Source organism: Corvus hawaiiensis, chromosome 18 (genome assembly GCF_020740725.1).
Source record: "Corvus hawaiiensis isolate bCorHaw1 chromosome 18, bCorHaw1.pri.cur, whole genome shotgun sequence".
Taxonomy (NCBI): Eukaryota; Metazoa; Chordata; class Aves; order Passeriformes; family Corvidae; genus Corvus; species Corvus hawaiiensis.
Window position 1 is genome coordinate 14,966,390 of NC_063230.1, and position 19,288 is coordinate 14,985,677.

Below are 19,288 nucleotides of genomic sequence, written 5' to 3' on the forward strand. Positions count from 1 at the left end.
TTAGTGGGAACATTGACAGAGGCCCCAGGAACACCATGAACACAAGCCAGACACGAGACTCGCGTAGATTGAGTTTATTAGTGCATAGGTTAGAGATTTACTCCCCTCAATATGAACCAAACAAAGAGGTTCATGTGAAAAGGTCTGTTTTGCTTTAAAACAAACTCATTGAGGCAGCTGTTCCACAAGAAGTAAAAACTATGGAGTAGCCTATTCAAATTTCTGGTCTCGATGGGCAAATTACTGCATTATAGAGAAAAAAATTCAACATGACAGGATTTTGAGGGTCAGTTTACATAACCAGCTGGTAAACAGCAGGAGTGATCCCCCCTCATCTAATTTGAGTATCTGTATAAATAATATTTACTGATAAAAATCTAGAAAACTACAGAATAAAAAATGTATTTACCTAGAATGAGCATTAAGGCAACCAATCCTTCCTTACTTTGCATGTAAACTTCCTCACAAACACCAGTGAGCATTCTGGACTTAGAGGTAAAAGAAATTTGTTCATTACTGAAGCCGAATTTTTCAAGCGACTTCTTCATGGCTGCCTTGTAAAGAGACCAATAATAATAATAATAATAATGATATTTGTTTTCTTTTTTTAAACGTTTGACATCTGACTAGCTCCAGCACATTCACAGTATACCTGGACAGCAAAGCAGGAATATTCATACATACGATACAAATTGTAAACTTTGCTGAATTTTATGAAGTCTGAATTCTCACTTACTGAGTAACTTTGATCTCAGACACTTTCAACAAAACCTAAGTTTATGGATGCTAAACTTGTAGGACCGAGTTACTGCAGTTAACATGAGAGCTGAATATCTGAAAACATTGATGAGTATAGTTTTAGACTATGTTTAAAAAGGCACAAATTATCCTCTCCTCTATTTCTCTTAGAGCGTAAATATACCTACATATCTACATGGATATGCTTCAACAACGAGGAGTCACAAACCCAAGTTACAAATACTTTACACACAAAAATACAAAAATAACCTGTAACATTAAATGCAGTTATTTGGGTACATTTGAATTCTCTCAAGCTTTCGAGTCGTGCAAGCTGGCATTACAACAGGCACGTATACACCAAAACACTTCATCTATGTTATATCCACACAAACTTCATAACAAATCAGTGTCTCAGTTTGTATTATGTGTCAGACTCTTCTGGGGGAGTTCATCCCCATGTGCTATATTCATACATCAACATCAGTGAACTCCAGAACAAGAAAACTTGATTTGGCTTTACAAAGTCATTTCTGTCATATTCATTTAAGCAATAAGGCTAAACTGATCCATCAGGTTCCTTTGCACATGAATTACCTGCAAAATTACCCGCTCAAGTGCAAACTCAGCTTGTTTCAGAGCTGTATGCTTTTACCAGAAATGTTGCAATTAACTTCTTATTAACTATGAAAGAAGTATTTAAAGCAATTAACCTTGAAAGAAAAAAATAAAAAAACTGGCAAGTGTAAAAAAGCTTCTTTTTCCTCTCTTTTCTTCTCAAGTGTAATGCACTAGGCAGTTAAATGAGCAGTCTTTTCAGGATAAAATATTTTAGCACTTGTTGGAGAAAAAGCATAGAGTTTAAATAGGTTAAGGTGACTAAATAATTAATACACTTAAACACAAGGCTACATCTCATAAAAACATTCACAAGAGTGCTAACAAAGGCAGCACTGGCAAGGTACTTAAAGTCATGATTAGAATTGGATTAGCAATAGGAAAAAAAGCCAAACAGTCAAAACTCAAAAGTCTCTCAACTCCCTATTTCAACTGTAACACTGAGATGTGAAAAAAATCCTGTTACTTTAGTTCAAAGCAAGTAGGAGCAAGTTTCAGTCTTGCAAGTGTCTAGTTTGTGATGCAAAATCCATACACATCCTAATACATTCTGATCTTCATTTATGAGTAAACATTAAGAGTGATTTTGCTTTCATTTTTAACCATTAGTGACAGGTCATCATCCTGGGACAGTGTCAGGCATCATCTGTGGAAAAGGTTTGGTTTCACTGAAGATGTTTTGGAGTTTCTCAAGGTTCATAACTCTTGGAATGTGCTTGCTAGGACAGAGTTGTTGCCAGGATAATTCCAAGTATCAGAAGCAATACAGTTACACATATTATTATGAACATCAATTTCTGCAGGGAAAAGAGAGAAAAATTAAGACTGAAATACTTTTTCAGAGACAGAATTGTTTAAATATATTCAGAGCCACAGTAATACTGACACCCAGGCTGAGCATTGGGATTTTCTTTCTAAGGAGCAATCACTGCTATGATTTCCTTGTTTCCTGTTTCTAACATACATGTAACCGTGGTCACAAGACAGAGCCATCTGTGCAACATTTCCCTGTTTTCCTTTACAGAACAAGGGTTGTTACTCATACCCAACTTCTGTAAACATCATTAGAAACAGATGTAGGTCAAGTCTAAGTAACTGCTCACTGCCACCCTCCTTGGATAAATATTGGCAGCCTGCTCAAACCTTTACATCTGCACCCTTAGTGGAATTCACCAGGTCAGTATAAACATTGTGTGGGCAATAGCTCAGAGGAGCTGCAAGGGTTAAAAAAGGAGAGCTCGTTCTGTGTAAATGCATCGAGGTGTGACCCTGGGTTAGGCATTTCTGACTGCAAGTAATGACACAGTAAATTCTGCTCCCTGCCCACAAACCAGAGCTCAGCAGGATCTCAAACACCAAAACGAAAACCTAGATGTTAAAAAGAGTGTTAGTACAGAAATGTGAATTTCTGATGAGCTGTCTGAACTGACACCTGCTCCTGGTGTTCTGTACAGAGCTTAGAGACACTGCATGTTACAAGCTGCATTTCTACTGCACTCAGACAAGTTAACTGCTATTCCCTACTTAGCCTGGCTAAGCATTTTCTGGACAAGAAATGGTACATTACTACAGCAAAAATATGAACACTGAAAAACATCTCATGTCCTAAACACACTGTTATCTCCCACTGTTTCATTTAGTCTAGCATTAATAAAGAGTTTCAAAGTAAGAAATTTTAAGATGTTCTCCAAGGCATAACAGCCAACTTTATGATTACAGCCATCTACTTTTTTAAAAACTCTACAGAAACCCCCATTTGATAAAGTTCCAAGTGTACTTAGCATTCCATATTGTTTGCTGATGTGAACTTTCAGCATAAAAAAAAATAATTCTAAGAGCTGTGAGCCAGTTCTTGGCTTTTTGCTGTCATTTCCTGCTGCTGCTGGGTTGGCAGTGGCTGCACTCTGTGCACTGGGCAGGTCACCAGCAGGCGTCAGCCTGCAGGATCCACATGCAGGAACTGTCACAGGGCACAGAGAGCAGAGCCAGCAATGCACTCAGTCCTCCCCCACGTCCCTGCACAGATATTAAGGGTTAGCAGAACAACACAGAGGAAACAAGAGCCAAATTAGTTGATTAGTTACTTACTGCCACAGTGGCAGGAAGCCATGCATGCTGAGGTTATCCAAGCATCACCGAATACCAACAGACAAACCAATAATTAGAGCTACTATGGCAATCAACACCACTGACACAACGATAATTATCCACATTTTCTGTCAAAAAACAAGGTATTGTTAGCATTAAGCACATTAACACTTGCATTTATTTTCAGTTTTTCAAACAGTTTTTAGATCCACAAGCACTTTTGTTAAAGCCTCCTGTATTCTCAATTTGAGATAAATTTATCTGTATAATCTTGCAAATGTAAGAATTAACACTTTTAAACAGGTAAACTCATGTGATTAATGGCTACACAGTTATCAGAGATGACACAACCACCATTTACAAACATATTAAGTGGGCTCTTTTAACACTTCTGAAAAGATCTTTTGTAAATGAGCCAGGCGTGTTATCTCTGTGTAAATCTGTATTTGTAGAGAGATGAATTATTCCCTCAAATCCAGCTCACCATGAAGAGCCTCACCGAATTGCACAGCATATCAAAAGGGGAAACTGGAATGTAAAAATAAACTACTTAGTAGTCTGATATCAGAATATATTATTTGGTGTCTGATGGGAAGAAAGATACTGAAACAAAACAAGTGCCATGGAAAATGCCGGAACATTCCTTTGAACTCAAGTCCTCCACAAATTCAGTGTCACAGCACAATGTCACACCCTTCCCAGGGGGAAGATCCCCCTAATTTATCTGTAAAACCAGTAACTAAAGACAGAATTTAAAAAAAAAAAAAGCCTATTTCAGCAAAAGCACTTTTATTTTTCCTGCTAGCAAATAGATTTTATAGCTTTAAATCCAGGTAAGTTTACCAGTGACAAACCGCAAAAAACTTTTAAGGTTATTTAGAATCTGAATAATTTAAGGTATTGTGAAAGCTAGTAAGAAAAACATGTGAATTTATCTACTGGAATAATACATTCATTCTTCTTCTGGGGTTTTTACAGTCTGTAATGGCAGCTCTGAGCAGAAAACTGTGAACACACCCTTAGCTGTGCATGAATTGCTGATCTGTTTTCACAGTCCAGGAAGTGTCTGTCCTCTATTGGTATTATAGATTTACAATATTAACTATAGCAAAATAATTCACATTGCACATGCTCCTGTGCTAAGTCAAAATATTGACTGGCACGATTACAGAGACAACATACCCTCCGTGCTTTACTTTGATATTTAACTGCCTTTTTTGTCTCTTCTTTTGCATGTTCCACATAATCCGTCGCATTCATCACGTTCTTTTCTATGTTATTGATCATTTCACCCTTAAAATGAAATTTCGAAGAAAAAACACATTATTGGAACCCGTGGATATTCATTTAATGACTCTAAAAGAAAGGCTCTAGAACATCAAGAATTACTTTCACGAGTCCACGATGTACATACTGGGGATGATGTTTTTTCTGCTTTGGCATGTAAAGGAAAAAGGGAATGAGAAGCAAGGGCTCACAGCTCTCACCAGACAAGGAATGTTCACAAGCAGGGCAGGCAGATTTCTCCCTTGTGCAGGAACAAGTACTGACCACCTGAAAACATCCCTTGTGTGGGAGGGATGTTTCAACAGCCAAAGCTGAAAGTGACACACTCGAGATCGGAGATCCCTGGTGTGTCTGAAGTGCAAAAGGACATGGACTACTTCCACACAAGGTTCAACAGCTCTCTAGGAAATGCACACATACAAGGTCCTCTGAACTGGGGGATTAGGATGTCAGTGTGTGACAAATTCAAATTAATTATGAAGAATGAAATTTGGCAATGAAATGGAGGATTGGTGAAAAATGACAGCAAGTCTGTTACCTGTGTCTCTGTCCATCAGAAGAAATAATCAGCAGCAGTAAACAGCAAAGCATTACAGAATGATGCACAAGTAACTTTTATTCATATGTAATTCAAAAGAAACCTGCTACCAATTTCTCTTGGCTGTTTAATATCAAAGCAACAAAGGACTTCTAGAACAAAACCCAATTACAAAAAATAGTCCTTTTCAGGCAAGTTTCTCTTCTTTTCACTTTCCTGCAGAAGTCAAACTATTTTAAGATCAAAGTTAAAAATACTTTTGTTGGATAATTGCTATTTAAAGACTAAAAACAGAACAAATTTATGTACATGTCAAGACAAAGCTTACAAAGACGAGAGATGAGTTGAAGGACTTGTCAAGCCCTTTATGTTCCTGTTAGTGACCACAGCAATTGCACCTCTGCGTGAAGTGCAAGGTGCACATAGCTTTGCTGATACACCTGTTATTCCACTATGGCTGAGAATCTGAAATTCCCAAGGCATTAACCAATGTCCCAGGAGACAGCTTTTCGTACTTTAACATGCACAAATATGTTCCAGCATATTACAATTAAGCATATTGAAGAAAATATTAAATATACTGACTGGTAGGCAAGCCTGCGTCGGCTGCTGAAAGCATGTCCTGCAAGTACATTGAGATGGTCAATTTGTCCACAACAAAACAAAAACCTCCAGTGATTAACTTTCATATATTCTAAGCACAGCCCAGAACCACTGTAAGTCTGCACTGTCTGAATATAATCAACTGCTTCTGCACACTGCGAAGAGGAAGAGTGAGGAAAACACCCACCATCCCATAAATGTGTCTGAGCTGGTTCCTTACCTGAGTCTCAACAAACATTGCCATGTCCATGAACATCTCATGAAGCTCCCGAATGCTGGACTCCAGTTTCATAATATCCTTGTGACGTGACTCGATTTCGTTCAGGGCTTGCCTGGTAATTTGAGAGTCTGATATAATCTTTGGGAGAATGGAAAGACACATGGATGTAAGCAAGTGCTTGTAGAGAGCGGGAGCAGCAGAACAGAAGAGACTAACTGGACCAGGAATACTTACATCAGAAGTGAAAATGGAAGGATTACCACTCTCTAACATTTCTTCCAGTTCCTCATCAGTGGTGGTCTTTCCAGCTAGGACAAAAACAACAGGACTTCACATAACATCACTTATTCATTATTGAACATAACATTTTACCATCCAGAAGGATGACAATTCAGAGACAATTCCTGCATTGAGATTTTGCAGGATAAAACCCTGTAGTGTCCAGCCACTACCAAGGGCCATTTTGCTTATCACAAAATCCAGAAAGTATCAAGCAATAGTCAGAAACTAAATGTAGATTCAAAGCTACCGTGAAGAATCCTGGTCAGGGCTGGTTTTGCCTGGCTGGTTGGGGTCTTTTCTTTGTCAAATTGAAGAGAAACATTTACAATCTACGTATGAGCCTTGCTACGTGGAGTGTTCTTCAGAATGCTATTCATGTAACACTCAGTATTTACCTATTCCATTCAGTCACATCACTCACCCCACCACTGTGTGGGCAATAAAATCTTTACATAAATTTGATTTTACCAACCCAGGATTCCATTCATGTTCCACACAGAGAAGATGATAACCCCCAGTGTGCCTTCCCTACTGCTTTGATGCAGTTTAGTATTGCATGTCTGAGCCAACTGAATCCTATTGATCACACTGGTACAACAAATCCAACACAGCCAAAGGATTTGTATTGTACAGTTTTAACAATTACATATCAAATCCCTATTCTGCCAATGAAAAATAAGTTGAATATCTGCACCAACTTATGTAATTCTGTCCCACCAGGTGAAAGATACAGTTTGACTATTACTTTCTGATGTTAATACTCAAGAATGCTGCAAAACCTGCTTTAAAATTTGTAATGCTTAAGAAAAGCTGAAGGCTCTAATTGGGTCATAACAACTTTAACTTGAAAGAACCATGTCCTGAGGTATCGGGGTCCCTCCCCTCAAACACAAGCAAAGAACAACTTAACTTGCCTAATCAACTCTACTGAAATGCTGAATTGAACCATTAGCACCAGAGGCTTAATGACAAATTTGAAAAGCACATGAAAAGCAAAATTTTCTTATAATTTGCCAGTTTCTCTGTTTGCATTCCCTGTTTCACCAATGTATGTATTCACTTCTATAAAGCATATTAAAAAAAGAGACTAATTTTAGGCACTTTTTAGACACCTTCCAAGGTAGATGCAAAGCCAGGAATGTTTCTAAATACTCGTAACAATGAATTGGAAGTAAGTCATATGTGAGTCAGTCAACAAATGATTAAAGCACATATAACAGCAGCACTGATTTTATGCCAGATGAATTTAACAAGTGTCCTTGTAGACAAAAATGGCATCACATAAAAAGAGATGTTATCCTGTTAGGCATGTTAATTTTGGAATGGCTTTCAGTAACACTTGCTGTTTCAGAATGCAGCTTTTCTTAATGCTTCACTTAAAGTTGCAACATTGGATGTAAATGAAGCAAAGGAAAAAGATAATTTCTTTAATAATTTTCAATCTATAGGAAATTATTGAGTGAGTTTTCTCTCTTTTCTTTACAGCTGTTCTAAAAAGAGTAATATCAAAGAGTTTGTGCCACACAGTAAAATGGTTTCTTTTCTCTCACACACTTCAAGATGCTGTCCAAGATCTCTGAGGCTTTGTACCACATTTCATTAATATGCGACACGGCAGGTACTAACAGCAGGTAATTTTGGGATTTCCAGAACCGTGTTTGGGCCACTTACTTATCTCTAACTGTCTCTGTATCCGGCCTTTGCTGCGCTCCCGGAAAAGCGTCTGGGTCTCGTTGTACTCGGTCATGACCTCCACGAACTTGTGTGCCAACACGGAGTGCTGGTGTGAGGGGTTGGACACGGGACAGAAAGGGTCATCAGAAAGGGTCATTTCTGTCATCCACAACAGCATTGCACAACAACTCAGAGTGCCACTCACTGCCCAACAAAACACCACGGGACATGATTTCACAGCAGTTCAACTCACTCTCCACTTTACCAGAATCTACTGATTTTCTCTGAACTGGAGGGATCCTACCTGTGTTTTTCTTATCCTGAGGTCCACTGATGTCCGGTTAGCATTTTCACCCTGATCAAAACTCTGTTCGATAGCTAAGAACAGGACAAGAGCACTGAGTCAATGGCAGTTATTTAACAGTGTAGCTCAACTGCTTTGTAAATATTATTATTACTTTTTAAAGGTACAAGCTCCCCTTAGACATGTGTAACATTTCAGGGGAGGAGAGGGGTGGCAGTGATATATAAATAAAATTTTTAAATAATTTTGATGACTGGTAGAGATCTTTGAACACAGTAACTGCTTCAATCATACTCTAAACAGAGTTACACTATACTCTGTTACACTCTGGAAAAATTTTAAAATATGTCTTTTTGCAATTAAAGTTGATCTTCTTCCAAAATATAATCCCCCCCAAAAAAGCACTTCAGTTGCAGAATACATTTCTACATGGAGGAATAACTTTGCATTGTAATTTTCTAGGTTATTTCTGAAAGCAAGGAGTTTTATTTGTCCTCACAACTTACCCTTTAGCCTGGTCCGGATTTTATTAGCAATCTTCTTTATTTCCTCATTTAGTTCTTCAAGTTCTTCCTTCGTTCCTTTAAAACATAGATTTTTTTAAACCGTTAATGATTGATAATAGTAAGTCAGCAAGAGTCTATGAATCTACCTTGCAATCTCAGAATTGTATTCAGTACAACTATGCAGAGCTGAAGTTTATTATCTTCCTAAGTACTTTAAATACTGTTTTTATAACAGCAACCATCAGGTTCTTGCTTCTTATGATAGGCTTACATCTGGGAAATGTTATTATTACCAAACCTTCAACTAAACCAGGTGATAAATAGTTTTTTTTAACACATTCAGGGTAATGTTAATTTGCTAGTCAAAAGCTAAATGCTACTGAGTTCTAAGTACAAGTGAAATACAGATTTATCTCCCCTTTTTCTCAGCTGTGTTGTGTACCACGTGTGCATTGCTTTTACACTCACTAACAGATCCATACCATGCACTGGCAGTTACATTCTGAGGAATTCTACCCCGAGCATTCATGGAGAGCTTTGCTAGATCCCTGTCACAGGGCTCACTGAAGGCACCGGATTCACAAGAACACACACTGCTCACAAGTGCTCTCACTCTATGCTCCTATACAATTCAGATGCAATTTTGAGCACGATTTTTAGCACAAACACAAGCTGATAAATGAGCTGAGACCACAAACTTTAAACATTCGGATGAACCCTGATTAAACCTGAGATTCGCTGAAAAGCAGCCTGCAAAATCAGTTGTAGGAATACAAACATACAGCAAGGAAAACAGGGGGACAGCCTAAACTAACACCCCAAGTTCAGTTTTCATCAAGAAGATGAAACAACAAGATAAATGTTAAGCCAGCATTGCAACATTCAAAAAAAAAAAAAAAAATCTCAGCATCTTTTCTTCCCTTTTCTTTGAGCCCTGCCCAAAGCACAGACATGCCTGGAGCTAACAAGGGTTCAGAACAGGGCAAGTGCCCTGAACTTCCGAGTTCTCTGCTCAGAAAGCACAACGTCACTTCCAGCTTTGGGGTTCAAGCCTCTAAAAATAGGGCTCCATATGGAACTGGAAGTCCTGCTGCAGCAGCTGGCTCTGGTGTTAGACAGGACCTTGACCCTACTGAAGCGTAAGGAGAGGACTTGACAGTATAACCTTCAGTTGACAACTTCAACGTTTTCACAAATTAGAAGAAACATAAGTAACCTCTCAGTTTCTGAAGAAAAAAATCCCATATTAACGTGAGTTTTGGTCTAGAAAAGGTTTGGATCATGCAAAAAATATTCTGAAAATACATGTTTTCAAATGAGACTTTAAAAAGGTCAAAATAAACAAATGGAAGTATTAATTCAATATTAAAAATGAAAATATTTACTTAGTGTTACATTTTGCATTCTGAACACCTGAAGTTCCATTCCTGTAGAGAGCTAAAACAAAGAAACAATATTTCAGAATACCTAGCCACAGTTATGTGAATCTTAAAAATTACTCACTTCCTTCAGGATTTGGTGCTGACAGAATAATGCTGTGCTGTTTCTTCACTTCTTCCACATTTTGTGCTATTTTTGCTATATTATTTCTAATTTCCTCAACCTAGAGGAAGAGAAATATGGCAAAGAAGACATTAGAATAATTCAGGGCAAATATTTTTTTAAAAACAAAACCAACTGCTAATAAAACCCAAACAATTTCATCTGTAAGTACCAGAGAAAGAAATCCCAGCAGAAATGTCGAAGTTTAAATAGTCTGTAATTTTTTTTAACTAAAAACCAGTATTGTTAATAGCAAATATATTCTGTATGGCCAAAAACTTAAGTGCTAATATTCTTAATAAACAACTATTTTAAAGTTCTATTAGTAAATTTCTTGTTGATAGGGAATTAAAAACATTTCTCTGTAATAAATACAGAAATACCCTGACATAAACTAATGAAGTGTTACCAACGTTGTTTCAGCATTTACAAACGATCCTGGGTAGGATATGTAGATGAATTGTTAAACCTAATTATTGAAATTAAAAGGCACAAAGAGAAAACAGTAAGTCTTTAATCCATGGTGAAAACTGTAACTTTACCTGTTGGAAGAAGTCATCCATAAAATGGTCTTTTTCAATGACAACTGTCTCCCCATCTTCATTTCCTTTATACTGTAAAAGACAACAAAAACAAATCTGTGAAATAAACCCCCGGACACTGTTCTGGAAAAACAACTTCTGCCACATTGCTACAGCACACACATCTTTGTCAACAGTCTGCAGAGTAAAAGAAGTTTTTCTTTTCTGAGGACTGTAATCTAAAAACAAATAAGCAGAGAGGCCACAGAAAGTGAACTGACTGCTGCGGAGTTGTGACAGAAACACGGAGCGGTGCTGAGTGCTCGTGATGTAACAAGCTGAACATCTAACGCCAGCCAGAACAAAACCATCCACCGCTACTGCTTCTGCCCTCAGGTGCTTTCAGGGTGCCATTCCACACCAGTTCAGCCATAATTAGTCTCTACTAAACTAGAAATACACTGCGTAGCTGACAAACCCTCACAGCCTCTCCCACAGCCCCAGGCTCGGCTCCCGAGCCCAGAACCTGCCCAGCACAATCTGTGCATTAACAGTAACTCCGACACTGTTTTTATCACGGGAACGGAGAGAATTAACGTGCATCATATGAGGGCAAAGAGTTCAAGCTTCTGTCTTCTTTAATTCCCTCTGTGGAGCACAGACTGTTTGAACGGCATTGAACCAAATTTAGAACAAAGTATTACTCTCAACATACAGTCAATGGGTTATCTGTTAGAAACAAACAAACTACAAGATAGGTATCATTATGGGATTTTCATTCCAAGACACCTTTTTTCTTACAAGGCCCTCTGCCTCTGATCTTCTAACACCCACTTTCTGCTCCTAACCTCTATTACCCAAGAAGTTTGGTTCCGGTTTAATTAGATTACGGGAGATATCCAGTGTTTGTGTGACAATTCTGCAATTCAATCCAGTGTCAAGCGCTGCTATTATCTTCTAAAGGAGTTACAGTCAATTAAGATCCAGGCATCAAAATCTACGAGTGCCCCAAATCTTCAGGGAGAAGTTACTGTACTTGGTGCCAGCTCCTTTCCTGCCAACTCAGGGAATGCACAAAGCCCTGTGGCAATGCGTTTGTCAGAAATCTTGTGGGTTTTCTGCTTGGGGAAACAATAATGCCCTAAGTAAATACAGGAACAGAGATGTCACTGCTCTCCTGGACCAGCCTCCAACCACACAGTGTTGGGTGTCATTGCAGACCTTCTGCAGTCACTCATTTTGGGGAGATAACGCTGGAACTCAAATTATCTGTCCTTAGAGATTGTCATCAATTAACAGTCTTGCTTAACACAAATAAGGGAGGAAGTCTGTGCCCAAATGAAGTCACCCGACATTCTACCTTTCCCAAGACTGCACTGCTACTAAGCCACGAGCTCTAAGTTAATATTAAAGAAGTAGCTACATTTTAAAGACACTTAACTTCATTATCTATGCAAAAGAACACCTTCTATTTATATTTACTGAGTAAAGAATAATTCTTCTGCTTGTTCATAACTGCATCCTGTATTTAGTTATTTGAACTAAAAATAATGAAAATGGCACCTACTAAGAGATTCAAAATGTCAGCTTTTAGTTTGATCAGATCTTAGTAAAACATGTAACACCTGCGTGAATCCTAAATGAATGAACAACACACAAATTTGACTCAGTAATCTGCCTGGAGATGCTCAGCTGGGAGGCAGCTGATCATGACTCCCCAGCCCACAGCCTGTGCCACGTGTATTCCACTTTCATATTTGGTTGCAATGACACCCCTGACAGATCAGTTTGTTCTCTACAATTTGTTGAAGGATTTATGGACAGCCCACTTCAGCCATCACCACTTGAGACACCTGATAAGTTTGTCAACCTCTGTTCTCTACGTCCTTAAATCATTTCTTACCTAAAATACAGCTCATTTGGTAACTCTCTTCCACCGAAGTGATGTGCTTTCATGCTTCTTTTGACAAGCACACAGCTCACCAAGAACTCACTTTTATCACTGAGTTTAGCAGAAACATACTGCTCTCCCTGGACTTCACCTCCCCGGTACAAGCAGTATCACAAAAAGCTGATAAAAAGTTTCACGTCAATGCCAAGAGCAATCTAATAAAGTCTGTTTGCAGCTCATACCTTGACCTTGGGACTCCAAGTCTGGGATATGCAGCTCCATAAACACTCAAGAGACCTATAAAATGTCTCAAGCTCCCTCGGGAGTTTGTGCTGCTTTGGCTGGGACAGAGTTAACTCTCTTCACAGGATCTGGCACGGGCTGTGTTTGGGATTAGTGCTGGACCTGTGTTGACAACACAGGGGTGTTTCAGTTACTGCTGAGCAGCACCTCCAGCGTCAGGGCCTCTTCTGCTCCTCACCAAGGAGGCTGGGGGGCACAGATGGGAACAGCTGTCCCTGAGTGACCCAAGGGGTATTGCAGACCACATGGCATTATGCTATGTATAAAGGTGAAGCAAGAAGAAGGAAGGGGGGCACCTTTAATGTTAGGGCATTTTGTCTTCCCAAGTCACTGTTACGTGTGACAGAGCTCTGCTTTTCTGGGAATGGCTTGACCCCTGCCTGCCCATTGGAAGTAGGAAAGAATTCCTTTTTTTGGTTTACCAATTAAACTGCCTTTACTCTCAATCCATGAGTTTTCCCACTTCAGGAATTCTGCTCCCATCCCACAGGGGTGAACGAGGGAGCAGCCACGTGCTGCTCTTGTTGCCAGCCGGGTTAAACCACTGATATTCACAGTATAATTTCTCAGCTCCGAGCAGAAGCTATCCTGATGGCTGATGAAACTTTTGTCACTTCCACTACCTTCCACTACAATATTGCAGAAATAAGTCAGGTTGGAGATATCTTCCTAATTACTGACCTTTGAAACTGAAAACAGCTTTTGACTGAAAAGCGTGACTATTACTTGCCCTTGAAATTCCATTCAAGGTTAGCTCTTTCTCAGTGCAGATCACGTGTACTGCTCTGGCAGGCTGCAAGGATAATAACTGATCATTATTCCAGGGAATCGGCCCCAAGGAGTATGTTACGGAGTGTTACAGCTTCTGCCTACAGCATCTGTGTGTCCAGAAATCCTTCTGCATCCGAGCAGCCAAGGAGGGCTTGCAGAGGGCCAAGGAGAGCTGAGGCAGCTTTGGCAGATCAATCATTAACACGCTTTCAGCAGCACTACTGTACAACCACAGAAACATCAGATGGTAACCCACTGCAATAAATCACCTCACACTGCTATGACATGGAAGGCACACAGCTCATCCTCAGAAAATCCCACGTCTGAACGAAGCCTCACATCAGAGGCTGACTCGGGGAAAACAACAGTTGTGTTTTCCTTCTTCTGGAAATGCTCATTTTGTGTTTGTCTCCGTACCACCCAATTCTAACAGTTTTAACTTCTGTGACTTTGTGGTTTTTCACCTGTTCCTAAACAGTTCTGGGGGCACCAACTGACCATCCAAGAAACAGTTCAGAAAAAAATCAATGCAGTTCTGTTCAAGTTACAGGTCCTTGCTTAAAAAAAGCTACAGTCACATATGAACTTCCAGATTGCTATGTACTACTCATTTTTCAAACATTATGGGTAAGATACCTTCATTAACAGTCAAGAGTAAAGAAATATAAAAATCACGTATTTTAAATTATTCACCAATCAAGCATGAAAAATGGATTCCAACAGATAGCTCTGCATCCACTTCAGCATGTAACAAGGGGGTAATTTTTGAGCCATATGGACAATGCACTCTAAAACATCACTTTGCTTGAGCAGAGGTCTATGTCTAACCTTGTTCTGAAATGATTTAACAACAGAAAGAAAGCAGTTTTATTAACAGACCTTTAAAGGGACATCTGTTTTTATTTAATACCTGATGTTAGCTAAATGCACTCAACTGAGTATCTGAACACAGACTGTACAGCTCTTTTAGGGCCATTTTAAGATGGACTTGTGTCTGTGAACAGCAAACCACTGAGGGCTGGGAGCACATTTTGCAATCATAGCTACATACTACTCATTTTTTCTTCCCTAAACACCTACTATAGACCACTGATGAAAGCAGTGTATTAGATCAGAGAGAACCTTTTAATCTTACACTTACTTGTGCTCAAAACAACTAAAACCAGTCTGGGATTTGATCCATTGTCCAATTAATTGTATTAAAGGACATTTCAAACAGCTTAAAGAAGTTCATTTGGGCCTGCTCAGAGTAACTTAGAAATGACATTAAAATAACCGACAGTTGAACAAACACAATTATGGCTGCTATCTTCTGAAAAAGCATGTACTTTACAAAACTTCTTCGAGCTAAGAAAACAAGAGGAAGCAACATTATCTGAAGGCTATATAATCTGCATGTCATCAACCACTTCTTTCTCCAGCAACTGTTTAACTGCCTAAACATACTGTATTAGCAAAAATAACTGAAAGTTATGCTAATTTTGTGTTAATGAACCACAAACATTGATAGGTAACATTTCTCCCTCTTCTTTATAGTGATCTAGGAAAAATTAATGACAAAATATCTTGCTTGCTGCCCAATACCATCCAGGAACACACAAATGAGGGCACAGAAAATGAACATTTCTGCTGAAGGCAATAGTGTGCTCAGTTAAAACAGGTCAGTGTGGGCTGGCTACAGTCCTGGGATCTTTTTAACTCCTTGGGTACTCCACTGGTTCTTTGGGAGAGATGGGGTGAGGGAACTTTCAGGTAAAGTAAGATCAAAAGAACACATAATGAAATCCTCACGCCAAAGAAAAGAGGCGAGGTACAGTTATTTCTGAAGATTTTGCAGGCCTAGGCCTGTTTGAAAACCACAACGTCTGTGTTCTGCTCTTCACTCAATGATTTAGCCAAGTGAAATACAATGAAACTACATTAATAAACCCAAACAGTTTGGAAAATAGGCGAACGAGTGTTAACACATTATTTCTTCACATTCATTATTCCTTTTCAAAGCACCTTATCCATGTGTCAAGCATCTCTGTTCAAAGCGTTTATTCTATGAAAGGAAAGCTACTTCACAAAACCATTAATCTTTTGATATTTCAGATAAAGCTGTAAGATGGAAGCTGCTACTTCAGTGAGTTCCCCATGGAAATGGGAATATCCATCTCCCTTGGATATGCAACTTTCAAAACTTCACGTCAACTACACAGTTATAATTGTAATAAAACATAGACTAGATCTTCAGTAACTTTTACCTTCATTTGATGTTTAAATATTCTTTTCATTAGAAGAAGACTTTTAAGTCTCTAAGCTATTTATTAATTCTACAGGCAGTGAAAATTACATTGATGAACATATGAAGCACTTCAGCAATACCGGCCCATATCTATTTAAAGCAGCAGCCTGCTGCAGGAATGTTTTCACATGTCAAATACTAAAGCTGGCTTGAAAATTCCTCTGTACAGCTGCATTAAACACTTTTAGCTCTGTCAATGGGGGGTGTGCCAGGGTGTGTTACTGGTTTCTTCCATTTACAAAAACATAGAACAGGATTAAGTCTATGGGTATAGGATTATAAATTATAAAGCAAATTTGGATCACTATTGGTTGCTTTCTCTATCTGGGAAGTGCACACCAGCACCGAAATTTGGCACATGTTCCCACAACCTGGACATGTTTAGAAACAGGAAAAGAGAATGAGTATACCTGAAAGAAATGACACTGGTTTTTTGGCATGACTCCAAAACATCATTCCTGGTAGAGAAACTGTAATTTAAACACCCTCGAACTTTTCAAATGCCAATTCATCCTTTCAGAGAGGAAGACAAAGAGACTGGTAATTCCATCACTAAAGATGGAGCTTCCAAAATGTATTTGGTGTTCCACAAGATGAAAAAGCCCTAGACCCAAATGCAGCTCAACACAGCCCAACTTCTAGATATACGTGGAGTACTGAACTATCACAGGAACTCCTGTGTGTTCTCCATTTCCATTTCTTTTCAGGAAAAAAAACCAAACCAAACAAACCAAACCCCAAACAAAAAAACCCCCTCGAATAACCTTTTATTTTACCCAAGCCATATCCTGTTGCAGACAGACTGATGGTGCCTCCCCTCAGCTCTCCCTTCTTTTTTAGGATACTGTTTCCAAAGCACAAATAAGGGAAAGGAAAAGAGCGTATAAACAGCAGCAGCTACCATTTTGAAAACACGCGGAAAATAAAGCCTGCAGAGCGCTTTCCTGCCGCATCATGGCCCAAGAGCTCCCGGGCGGACAAACCCACCCCGCTACACCGCGGGCGCCTCCAACGCGGAATTACCGGGGGGTTTAGTGCCGGCCAAACCGCTTCGCAGAGGCCAGGAAGAAGCGGAGCGCGGCGCGCTAGAAAAATCGCACAAGGTGGACCTGCGCTGCCAGGCCCCCGGGGACAGATCCCGCAGGAGCAGGGCCCTCCCGGCCCTCGGGACCGGCGGTGCCGCGGAGCCCCCGCCGCGCCGCCCGCCCGCCCCTTCGCGCGGCCACAGCGGCCCCGCGCCCCCAATCCAATCCCATCCCATCCCGTCCCGTCCCGTCCCGTCCCGCACCTCCGCCAGGTCGCCCAGCCGGTCCTTCATCCCCGCGGCGGCCCCGCACTGCCCCGCCGCCCTCCGCGCTCCTTCCGCGGGGCCCGCCCGCCCAGCGCTCACGCGCACGCGCGGCCACCATCCCCTGGGGGCCACGCCCGGCGCCGTGACGTCACGGGGCGCTGCTCGGGCGGGCCCGCGGGGCGGGGGAGCGGGGAACGGGCACGGGGGAACGGGGAACGGGCACGGGGGAACGGGCACGGGGGAGCGGGGAGCGGGGAACGGGCACGGGGGAGCGGGGAACGGGAACGGGGAACGGGCACGGGGGAGCGGGGAACGGGCACGGGGGAACGGGGCACGGGAACGGGCACGGGGGAGCGGGGAACGGGAACGGGCACGGGGGAGCGGGGAACGGGCACGGGGGAACGGGGCACGGGAACGGGCACGGGGGAGCGGGGAACGGGCACGGGGGAACGGGGCACGGGAACGGGCACGGGGGAGCGGGGAACGGGAACGGGCACGGGGGAACGGGGCACGGGAACGGGCACGGGGGAGCGGGGAACGGGCACGGGGGAACGGGGAACGGGAACGGGGAACGGCGGGCGGGGGAGCGGGGAACGGGCACGGGGGAACGGGAACGGGGAACGGCGGGCGGGGGAGCGGGGAACGGGCACGGGGGAACGGGGCACGGGAACGGGCACGGGGGAGCGGGGAACGGGAACGGGGAACGGGCACGGGGGAACGGGGCACGGGAACGGGGGAACGGGGCACGGGAACGGGGGAACGGGGCACGGGAACGGGCACGGGGGAGCGGGGAACGGGAACGGGGAACGGGCACGGGGGAGCGGGCACGGCGGGCCGGGGAACGGGCACGGGAACGGGGAACGGGCACGGGGGAACGGGGCACGGGAACGGGCACGGGGGGACGGGGAACGGGCACGGGGGGACGGGGCACGGGAACGGGGAACGGGGCACGGGAACGGGGCACGGGGAACGGGCACGGCGGGCGGGTCTCGGGGAACAGCGGGCGGGAGAACGGGCACGGCGGGCGGGCAGCTGGGGCACGGCCGGTGTGGCACTGGACACATCCAGGCCCCGCCTGGCGCAGGTGACCGTGCCTTGGCGGGGCCGTTGGAGCGCACGGTCTCCAGAGGTCCCTCTGCCACCCCGAGCTGCTCCCTGGGACTCTCTGAATGCGTGCGAGGGGCGCGACCGCAGAGAGAAATCCTCGGTGCGGGAGACTTCAGGTGTCTGAGCGGTACCGCAGGGGCGTACCAGGGAATTCCCATCCCACGAAGGATCCCCACCAGGACTTATAACGCGATTGTGGGAGATTATAATGAGAGAAAGAGTTGTAAAAAGGTGTGATCTGGTTATTTTTTAGTGGTACAGCTTAGTTTTAAAGGCCTGAGAGTTTGTAGGAGAGAGAGTGTGTACAGACTATGGAAGGCATAGGAAAATCTCCCGTGGGTTTATGTTCTTGGGTGCTTGTTAAAAAGTACTGATTCAGACTAGAGTCAATTAATTACCTTTAATTGATGCAGTTCGATCATAGGCAAACTGAGGCAGTGTGGGCTGGGTGCAGGAACAGTGAGGTGGATTGAGGACTGGCTTAACAGCAGATCCCAGAGGGTCATAATCAGTGGCAGAGGGCCCAGTGGGATGCTGTCCCGGGTGGGGTTCAAGTGTGCTGTCCAGATCTGTGGCTGTCTATCCCCAGTACTCTTTGTACCGCTCATCTGCATCTCCAAACACTTTGTACCTGCTGCCTTTTATTTTGTATGTTTACCTGTGTCAGAGAGTCGCCAAGTTTGTTCACAGTTGACCCGAGTTAACATACAGGAAATG

The 19,288-nt window shown here is 42.3% G+C and overlaps 1 protein-coding gene across 4 annotated transcripts; it reads right to left on the minus strand.

Annotated features, from left to right (window-relative positions):
- Positions 1–59: 59 nt before the first annotated feature.
- On the minus strand, positions 60–17,568 carry STX2 (syntaxin 2). Of its 4 annotated transcripts, XM_048322861.1 has the most exons (11): positions 17,462–17,568; positions 10,943–11,014; positions 10,362–10,461; positions 8,859–8,933; positions 8,353–8,426; positions 8,046–8,154; positions 6,327–6,400; positions 6,093–6,230; positions 4,627–4,737; positions 3,445–3,572; positions 60–2,153 (listed from the first exon to the last, which is right to left on the minus strand). In XM_048322861.1, exons 1-10 carry the CDS (start codon positions 17,489–17,491, stop codon positions 3,489–3,491), a joined length of 867 nt encoding a protein of 288 aa, XP_048178818.1. In that variant the 5' UTR covers positions 17,492–17,568; the 3' UTR covers positions 60–2,153; positions 3,445–3,488. The 4 variants fall into 4 exon arrangements, with proteins under 4 accessions (XP_048178818.1, XP_048178819.1, XP_048178821.1 ...); XM_048322862.1 differs by lacking the exon at positions 3,445–3,572; XM_048322864.1 differs by lacking the exons at positions 60–2,153; positions 3,445–3,572 and adding an exon at positions 5,270–5,277.
- Between the last annotated feature and the right edge of the window lie 1,720 nt (positions 17,569–19,288).